The sequence below is a fragment of the Olea europaea genome, chromosome 8 (assembly GCF_002742605.1).
Source record: "Olea europaea var. sylvestris chromosome 8, O_europaea_v1, whole genome shotgun sequence".
NCBI lineage: Eukaryota > Viridiplantae > Streptophyta > Magnoliopsida > Lamiales > Oleaceae > Olea > Olea europaea.
Genome location: NC_036244.1, coordinates 4,952,040 through 4,961,970, shown reverse-complemented (window position 1 = coordinate 4,961,970; position 9,931 = coordinate 4,952,040). Strand labels below are relative to the sequence as shown.

The following is a 9,931-nucleotide window of genomic DNA, read 5'->3' as shown; positions in this document are numbered from 1 at the left end:
AACATTCAATAGGGCTCTTTTGTGGCTAACGTAGAAGCCTAGTGGACAATTATTTCAGCATGCAACAGAAACATCAAAATCCTTTCAAAACTTGAGGGACTAATGGTACGTACAGAAATAATTATTTTTCCCCTTGATGCCCTCAATAAATTGATCTACTTTTAATTGACCCATGGAATTGTGACGATCACTCTTTAAACGAAATCACAACATACAAGTTGAGAAACATTTTTCGTGCCATTTTGCCAATCATCGAACGATTTTTTAGGCATACAGTAGCAGCTACACATGCAAAACTAGATCAGCAAAACCTCAAACAAGCTTCTAGCTCTTGCTCGTCCTTGCAACTATATCCAAGTTGGTATGCTCGAGCTGAAACACGTAAATGCCATTAGTCGAAAGAATAAGGTTTACGATAACACTTCAAGTTTAGAGATACTACAAGACTCGTACCAAAACGGCCAGATCCCATAAATGGCTCTGCTTCATCGGTAGCACCACCTTGCTGCTGTTCCTGAATTTTCAACCCCGCAACACAAGCATTGGATTAAAAGGCGACACATGGAGAGTTGAAGTCAAAACATCAAACCACACTAGTTCCATAACAATGAAAAAATAATTGCATTTGATGTTTATCCTCATAGTCCAAATGTACATATGATTTATTTAGCCCCCGTTTGACCCCCATTACCTGAAAATGAAAACGGGGGGTATAGTATTTTTTAGAAAAATGAGTGGTTGAAAAAAAATGAAGAGTTTTCGATTTACGTGTAATATTATTTTATGGAAGATTGTGTGGTTGAAAATATGAGAGAGAAAAATGGAATGTAATGTAATTGAATTTAATGGGGATCAAACGGTGGCTTAATTTGCATCATTCCGATGGAATATTTTTAAATACGCGTTTTCCTGAAGATGCTTTTTCTATTTTCAAGAAAGTGGACATCAAGGATAGAGAGATCAGCTAATAAAATAGGAAGACAGGAATCTCAAACCCCATACAAGCAAAGATAAGAGAAAAGTACGGGTGCAGAAGGGGTCTTACAGCATCAGGTTCCATTTCAGCTGGTGACAGCAATCTGTCAAAACAGCGTCCAGAAATGACGCAAACCAAGAGCTCGTTCATGGGATCAGGAATTACTTCTCTGCACGTGTCATCGCAAACTATACAAACACGAGGAAAAACCAGCAAGCTTCAAATATCCAGGTCAACAAGTATCAAGGATAAAATATTTTTGTTTAAACAAGCGCTTCATATTTTCCAAAAAAAAAAGGTCACTTCTTACCATGGACATGCCCAGTCTTTTCACAAACAAATACGTCACCAATTTGATAGTAAGTGCAACTTTCCCCAGAACAAGCATGATCAGCTACCACTGTGTCAGCCAGGCCTCGGCTACTCTTCCACATAGAGACTTGATCGGCAAGTGTCTTATCGAGAATTATACGGTCATCATTCACCTTAATGTCAAATAGTATATAACAAATTTTAAAAAAAATGTAAACACACAACATAGTCTGACGAAAAGAAGGGAAATAAAACACAGCTATAGAAATTTAAATTCATTGCCAGAATTTTGTTGGTCATTAAAGTTACACTTCGTAACATTGTCATGTGTTGGATTCTTAAAACACTAATCTCAGTTATGCATATCCAATCCAGTCGCTGATTATTTTCGTCCTTCATTTGAAAAATTTATGTGAACGTCCGGACATCAGCATGGGGCCATTTCCCTGCCCATGTTTGGAGGGACAATCAAACATTCAGACTCTGGAATGGGTTCATAGGCGAGGCCTAGGCTGATTAATTGTTCATTAATTTGATTAGTGTCTTACAAGACGGGTGGGGAGAAGTAAAAGATATGCAAATAAACATATTCTTAGTAATGAATTTTTATACGTCAATAATATGGTTACTGCAACATACAACAATGAAACATTATGTTCGAACCCATGTGAACAATACAAATTAGGGAAAAATGTCTAGAATCGGAAGGTTCTCTCCCTTTCCTTCCCCCCAAGCATGAAGAAATTACCAAGTGAATATTGCATATGAAGACAAAGAAGTAGCCTGATATGAAAATAATGAGTCAATATGTAGTATTTGAATTTAGATGGAATCTAGTCAGAAGTACTGCATTTGTCGATCAATCCATTTAGATATGCCATAAACATTTCACCAAACAGTAATCGCTGTTTACCTGAGAAGGAAGAGGTGCTTGGCTTCTCTTTGCCACCTGCATTTGGATGTAATATTCTTTAAATTCAGAAGGGCAGCCCCTAACAAACTCTGCCATATCTTCTTCATCACGCTGCAGGATAAAAGAATAACATGCACGTTAAAATTCAATCTGGATAGGTGTCACAAAAGTATCCATCACAAAGTTCAAAATGTTCAGAAGTATGGATTCACTATGAAGCTATTAGAAACTGTCTTGAGAAACAAGTGGTAGCAGTACTTCATTTAGATACTCTTTCTCCATCCCCCTCCTATACCTCCCCCCACATTCAAAAATAAACTCAAACTAAGCCCTCACACATGCACCTGATGGTACAGGAGATTGAATTAATGATAAGAATGTGATATAATTAATATAAAAAAGTAATAATAATCATGTGCGAAATAATTAGCTTCATTGTGGAGGATTGAAACAAGGATAAACACAATTTTATGCCACGAAGATTTAATAATTAAAGTTGTAACTAAATAATAGAATTCAAACTCAAATCTTAAATAACCTGAATGTACAGCTTCTTCCAAGCACATTCCCGTGGCTTTTTTGGAGGCAGCAGACCCCACCGCATACAATATCTTCACAAAAATACAAATGTATTATTTTTCCTCAATAGAGTGATAGGATGTATAAGAACACCTTTTTAAGTTGCTAGGTAAAATCAGCCACATTTGAAATATGAGGCCAACTATGGTGAGAAGCACAACTTTGCAGTTATAATCAGTACAAGTTTTCCAAGCTCATCAAAAGCAAAACATCCACTACCACAGGGGAGGGGGAAATTGTGTCAAATACACATGTAAAATAATCGCATTTGCTTTTCTCAAACATTGACTGCCATACGCTCTAAGATGTACATCACCAAGTACGGGGTAACTAGATTTACTTCTTAGACTAGAATCCTATAAAAGGAAAATGCTTAAAAAAGTAATGGAAAAAATTATTGTCCTTGCATACACCAGCGACATAAGCAAAATCACAAGCATCAATGAAAGTCTGCCATCATTCAGTAACAAACGACCGTACAAAATAGAGTTGTATTGTGTAGAAGTACTGCACTCCAGAAGACACTGAAAAACATATTCAAAAATTTCAATTTTTACCAAAAAAATATATAGTTCTTGTTAATACAAGAAACGTTTATAATTGTATTTGAACCTCCTAGATCTTCCTATGGAGCATTTTTATTAAGAAGTGAACATTTAAAATGTGGAAGATGAAGAAAACATCAGCATATGCAAAAATTCAACACCCTCAAAGGAAAGAAGGCACAAATCATGACAAATCAGATGTTGCAATAGCAATTGATATAAAACATGCACGTGAAAACATGGAAAAGTAGCAGCTTGGGCAGGGTGGTATATGTTTACTCACAGGCGACGCCACAAGGACTCGTCTGAAGCAGCATAGCTAAGGAATTTACACACCAATGAGCAAGCACTAAGATCCTGCAGTCCAATTATGACAGATGAATGAACTTCATAATAAGTAGCAACTCAAGGAAAAAAAAATCAGAATCAAAACAGGAAAAACACACAAATGATAAAAATTTAAATGCAAATCTAGATACCTCTGATGAGAGAAATTTGAGGATGTGATGGAACAATTCAGGAGGGACTTTACTACAAACCCCACTTTCAATCCTCCTAGATACCCGTCTGCTTTCCCTATTCTCCCAGCCATTATTTGTATTGTTGACTTTAATTATCCCATTTTTTGGAGGCAACAAGACAGCTTCAGCTCCCAATTCCAAGGATGATGAAGAAGAAGAAGAAGAAGATATCAATGCCCTCGATAATCCCTCTTCACTGATTTCACCTTCCTCAACTCTGATTCTCTTTGTTTCTTGCTGTTTCTTCTCTTCCTCTTCACTTAGCAAATCCTCTTCAACATGCAATCTTTTTCCATCTCTCTCTTCCTCATCTGCTTTATCGTCCTCCAACTCAACTGTCTCCTCCACTGTCTTCAGTTCTTCCTAAAACACACGTCCAAGAGACCACAGTTATGCTCAAATGCAGAAGTGTATCATAAAAAAATCTTGCACATACATGGTGTAAAAAATTGTGATGTTAGAACAAAAGGAATCCTAGGCTCAATTATCACTAAAGTAAACGTCTAAGGTAAACTGGATCTAAAGAAACGCATAGATGCCTTCCAGAAGGCAAACACATCCCTTTTGGTAAATAACATTGTTCGAACACGTTAATCACAGATCCCAGTCCGACTAAGTGTCCAACATTTCTTAGACCATCTCCAAATGAAAATATGAAATCTCATTTTGGACACTCATTCAATGCTGTCTAACACACACGCTTATCCAAAACTTCAGCATGCCGCATTATAAAAGGCAAATTTTTCCATGAATCAACATATAACTAGTAAACTAATTACACTTCAAATGATAAAACATTAGTGAATCAAACAATTTATTTAGTAAAAATAAAAATATGTTCCATAGTTAAGAAAGATAGTCCTTTTAGAGGAAATAGGAATACAAGCATACTTGAAATAGAGAATTTAGGGGGCCAATACCCTAAAATTTTGATCTCTAGATATAAATGTAAATTTTAAGCCTAATTATTTTTATCTTTGAATTCCAAGACAATAAATACATAATTACCTCATCGGAGAGTTCAGCCAGGACTTCAGATTCCAGGAATTGAGCGAGGACTTCATCATCATCATCATCAGAAGCCATAACAATTACGAAAATTTTCAAGTAAAAAAACTGATCAAAGGATACGGGTACGCATATGTATATGTGTAGGCGGTGGGTGTTGTCAGGGAGTAAGGCCACCAGAAAATTCAAGGTGAGATCATCGTCGAATCTGGACCGTTGATTTACGGAAGGTGGGAAAAGCGACGGGATGAAATGAGGAGAGAGAAAGAACAAGATTTGCGTGGCATTTCACCGCGTCTCGAGGCTATCGGGTCGCAAGTTCGGGTCATAAATTTGGGCCGGATAGGGGCCTGATGATTTCGATTATTTCGAGGGGACAGCAGAAAGTGGAAATTACACAGATACAAATATTTGAATTTTCACTGTGCAAAAATCAGGTCTGAAATTTTTTTAATTAGATTTCAGGTATTGTATTAATAATTAAATATTACACACAATAACTAATTCCATACTAACCCAAAATAATTTTTCTTCTTCCTATTCATCTTTGTGTCATTTCTCCCCACACTCGTCACCACCCTAAATAGGCGATCGACTACCGACGATCATCACACTCAACAACAGACGCACCACCAGCGATAGGCTCTCTCTCGTTGTATTCTGCATCTGTCTCTCCGTTGATGCGATCTGGTGGCGATGGTGATGGTGTAGTGCAATTGTGATATCAGTCGTGGTGTTGGCAGCGACGGGGTAGAGGTGGTGGGGGGTTTGGTTTTTTTTTTTTTTTTTTTTTTTTTTTTTTTGGGGGGGGTGGGGGGGGGGGGGGGTTTTGTTTTTTTTTTTTTTTTTTTTTTTTTGGGTGGTGGTTGTGAAGTGGTGTGGTAATGTCCGTGTTGTTGGTGGTGATGAGGATGGTGGTGATCTGGCGACGACAACGATGATGGAGGTGGTGGCGAGTTTGGGATTTTATTTTTTATTTTTTATTTTTTATTTTTTTTGTTGGGTGTTGTAGTGTGGTGATGTCTGTGTTGTTGGCGATGATAGGGTGGAGGTGGACGTAGTGGTAGGTTTGGGGTGTGGTGGAGATAGAGATTCTCTGTTCTCGTTGGTGATTGTTTTGGATTTTAGGTTGTTAGTGGTGGTGGTAGTAGTGTAACAGTGGTGGTGGAATGTTATAGTGGTGGTTGGAGATCTGACAATGGTGGTTTTTGTGGCTTTTTGTTGGCAGTTGATTGGATTTGGTATAACAGTTTTGTTGGTGATAATGTTGCGGTGTTGTGTTGTGGTGGTGTTATTGCGGTGGTGACGACGATGACAGGGTTGGTGGTGGATCTAGTGGCGTCAACAGTACTGGTGGTATGTGACCCACTGTTTGGTGCATGTGACTAACTATTTGATTCTTTGTGACTAACTATTAAATTGTGACCTTAAAATTCGGTAATTTGTAACTTAAAAATAATTTCTGACCATCAAATTTGAAAATACATGAATGGTAGATAAACTGTGACCTAAATTTTTTTTTGATTTGTTATCAATAAAATAAATTGTGACCTATAAAAAATTTTATCTGCGACCTCGAAATAATCTATGACCTATAAAATATTCAATTTGTGATCTAGAAATAAACTGTGATCAATTATTTGATAATATGTGACCACTAAATAAATTGTGTCTTATAATTATATAAATGTGATCATTAATGACATAATTGTGACCTTATTATATTTAATTAATAAATTTTTTTAGTTAATTAGTTAATACCCGAATTATGCATTTTGAAACTTGAAATTTGAATTGTGTCATAATTGACACCTAACTTTTAAATTTTTCCTAAGTAGAAATATCTAAGTGAGAATCCACACGTGTGCATTGCATGTGGCATTCAACCCCCCCCCCCCCCGGGGAATGCTTCTCTCTTCTTTTCTATGTGGATGGGTTCGAACATTCTTCACTTAGTATGATGAATAATGAAGGCAGTAAAATGAAACTAGGTTCTCATTTCATACTAGCCTCCTAGACTGAACCAATAGTTTTAATAGGTTATGATACACCTTATTATTCGTCTATACCCGAGCATTATCCTCGATGACTAGAAATAACTCCCTCACCATATTGCAACTTGATGTCCTCGAGCATTGTCCTCAATGACACATGCTCGAGGATGGCAATCGTGTGACGACGATCTTGTACGCTCGATGTCCTCGGGATATGATGTCCTCGGGAATTAGTCTCCTCGACATTCTTGGTTTGTGTTGATCCAATAGGATTCCTATCAACTTGGAACTCTAACTATGGACTACTATTTCGATACTTGACTCTGAAAGGACTCTATCTTAATCATAATTTTGGTATTTGTCCAACTCCTTAACCGTACAGGACTCCAACAGATAAGGATATCGAGTTAGTTGAGTCCCACTAGGAGAATGTTGCTTACTACTATAAATACAGAACCTTGAGCCATTATTTAGGTATGTTCTCATTATTCTCTAGTTTATAACTTCACGCATATAATTCCCTTTCTGACTTAAGCACCGGAGGGGCGACGTGAACATACCTCGTTGCCTTTGTTTCAGGTATCGGAAGACTACGATCGTGCTCAATCAAAACCATCAAGCTCAAGAAATCAACAGGTACGATTTTTGATAGCATCATTGGCGCCGTCTGTGGGAAACGCTACCAAAAGCCATGGTTAACACATGATCAGGTCTTCCTCCCGCAAGCTCATCCTCTCCCATCCCTCATCCTGCTGAAGATCAATCGGCTCCTCATGAAGAATCGTCAGAAGTGCCCGCACCTTTGCCAACGGTCATCACAACCGAAGCCTTTGAAGAGCTCCGTCAGCAGGTGGCCACGCTCACGCAACTGTTAAGTCAAAGAAATTCACATCCGTCGCTAGCGCAGGCAGAGCATGGCAATTTTATGGCTGATGCTCGAGCATGACCACCAAACCCCGCAACTGGCGGAGTAGGAACCTCGGGTATTCACAATTTGGCCTCAGGCTCGAGATCGGACGCCATGGATTTCGGTGAAATTGCCCGGATCATTCAAGAAGGAATTACAGCTGGCCTGCAACGGAATGCTCGGGGGCCAACAGGTTTCACCCCAACACTCCATTCACACCAGAGATATTATCATATCCCTTGCCCGACAAATTCAAATATCCTCACATTAAAGAGTATGATGGGACGATCGACCCCATCAACCATCTCAATGTATACACTGATGTCATGAACTTGCAAGTTGCACCGGATCAGGTTATGTGCAAAGCTTTTCCACAAACGTTGACTAATGCTGCTAGGGATTGGTTTTCGACATTGGAGCCTAACTCCATAGCCTCATTCTCAGATTTGGCTGATAAGTTCTCAGCCTTCTTTGCAAGTAGCAAGCGAATTAGGAAGACTGCAGCCTCTCTCATGCAACTTCTCCAAGGATCAACTGAAACCCTACGAGGATTTATGACAAGGTTTAACAAGGAAAGGATTCAAATACCCGACCTTCACATCACAGTAGCTGTCTCCGCCCTCACTTACGCCATAAGATGTGAAACTTTCAAGATGTCTTTATCAAAGACCCTGCCGCAGACAGTGACTGAGCTCCTCACCCGAGCCGAAAAATACATTAATATGGAGGAAACACTAAATCCAAGGAAACCTGGTCCTTCCCATGAAAAGGCCAAGAATAAGAGGCAACATGATCCCATTCCCCGGCATGAGCTTCCTCGGGATAAGCGTAGGAATGAGGCGTCGTCAGCACCACTCACTCGGTTGAACACCTCTAAGACAAATATCTTGATGGAGATTAAGGATATGAAAGAATTAAAGTGGCCTTCAAGGATAAAGTCACCCCCTGACACAAGAGATAGGAGCAAGTATCGCGAATTTCACCGGGATCATGGGCATACCACAGAGGATTGTCATGTTTTATAGCGAGAAATTGAAGTCCTTATCAAAAGAGGATTTTTAAAGAATTACATTGGTCATGATAAACACCCGAGGAATGACCGTGACAATCGAAAAGAGCCTGGAGCCGGAAGCAGTGCTCAACCCACCGCCAGGACCATTAATATTATAGTTGGGGGCATAGCATCCGGAGGAGACACAAGTACTGGGCGAAAGCAGTATGCCCGCCAACATGCTCATATGCCAAGCGAATCCCATGATGAAGTCAAAGACATCACTTTTGAAGCAACAGATTTGGAAGGAATATCATATCCTCATGACGATGCCTTGGTCGTCTCTGCAATTGTGGCTAACTTCGAAGTAAAAAGGATTCTGGTTGATAATGAGAGTGCAGCAAATATACTCTCGTAGGAGGCTTTCGCCAAAATGGGGATCTCTCCCAAACAGCTCAAAGCAGTAAAAACTCCTCTACAGGGATTTGGTGGTGGAGTCATTATCCCTGAAGGCATCGTCGAGCTCCCGCTTACATTAGGAACTGGTAACACACAAGTGACGGAGATCACACCATTCCAAGTGGTTAATACCCCAATGGCCTACAACATCATTTTGGGAAGACCCCTACTGAACAAAATCCAGGATATTGTGTCAACTTTCCACGTAGCCATGAAGTTCCCCACATGTCATGGCATCAGAGTAGTTTGAGGAGACCAAACAGCTGTCAGACAGTGCTATGTTACTAGCATCCGAGGGATGAGTACTGACGTCATGCAACTTTCAGACCTCGAGCTCGAGCTCGAGCCAAGGAGTAGATTGGGCCCCGTTGAGGAATTGGAAGTGGTTGAGCTCGAGCAAGGAAAAGTGGTTACTATTGGTCGGGATCTTAAGGCCAGCCTTCGGGAGGAAGTCATCAATTGTCTGTCCCACAACATTGATATTTTTGCATGGAAGGTGGAGGATATGCCAGGGATAGACTCAGAAGTAGCTGTCCATAGACTCAATATCAGCCCAGAGGCCAAACCTGTTAAGCAAAAGAAGAGGCAGTTTGTGCCGAAAAGACGTATGGTCATTCAGCAAGAGGTCGACAAATTAATGAGAGCGGGGTTCATTAGGGAAGTCCAATACCCCGATTGGCTCGCTAACGTTGTTCTTGTAAAGAAGGTCAGTGGCAAATGGAGGGT

General features: G+C 39.7%; 2 protein-coding genes across 3 annotated transcripts; one reads left to right on the top strand and one right to left on the bottom strand.

The window, feature by feature from the left end:
* Positions 1-5,155, bottom strand: LOC111398608 (F-box protein SKIP31-like). 2 transcript variants are annotated; one of them, XM_023025599.1, is made up of 9 exons: positions 4,855-5,155; positions 3,805-4,209; positions 3,609-3,682; positions 2,740-2,812; positions 2,202-2,312; positions 1,287-1,461; positions 1,046-1,164; positions 454-514; positions 1-372 (listed from the first exon to the last, which is right to left on the bottom strand). In XM_023025599.1, exons 1-9 carry the CDS (start codon positions 4,930-4,932, stop codon positions 302-304), a joined length of 1,167 nt encoding a protein of 388 aa, XP_022881367.1. In that variant the 5' UTR covers positions 4,933-5,155; the 3' UTR covers positions 1-301. The 2 variants fall into 2 exon arrangements, with proteins under 2 accessions (XP_022881367.1, XP_022881368.1); XM_023025600.1 differs by having other exon boundaries at positions 1,287-1,431.
* A 2,714-nt stretch (positions 5,156-7,869) lies between these two features.
* On the top strand, positions 7,870-9,164 carry LOC111398201. Its single transcript, XM_023025136.1, has 3 exons — positions 7,870-7,948; positions 8,029-8,722; positions 8,807-9,164. Exons 1-3 carry the CDS (start codon positions 7,870-7,872, stop codon positions 9,162-9,164), a joined length of 1,131 nt encoding a protein of 376 aa, XP_022880904.1.
* Positions 9,165-9,931: the final 767 nt, after the last annotated feature.

Coding starts and splice junctions, on each gene's coding strand:
- LOC111398608 (XM_023025599.1), bottom strand. CDS start 4,932: ATGGCTTCTGATGATGATGATGATGAAGTCCTCGCTCAATTCCTGGAA. Junction 515..1,045: donor CTGAAATGGAACCTGATGCT/GTAAGACCCCTT, acceptor TTGAAAATTCAG/GAACAGCAGCAAGGTGGTGC. Junction 373..453: donor TATGGGATCTGGCCGTTTTG/GTACGAGTCTTG, acceptor TACGTGTTTCAG/CTCGAGCATACCAACTTGGA.
- LOC111398201 (XM_023025136.1), top strand. CDS start 7,870: ATGGATTTCGGTGAAATTGCCCGGATCATTCAAGAAGGAATTACAGCT. Junction 7,949..8,028: donor GAATGCTCGGGGGCCAACAG/GTTTCACCCCAA, acceptor CTCACATTAAAG/AGTATGATGGGACGATCGAC. Junction 8,723..8,806: donor GACACAAGAGATAGGAGCAA/GTATCGCGAATT, acceptor CCTTATCAAAAG/AGGATTTTTAAAGAATTACA.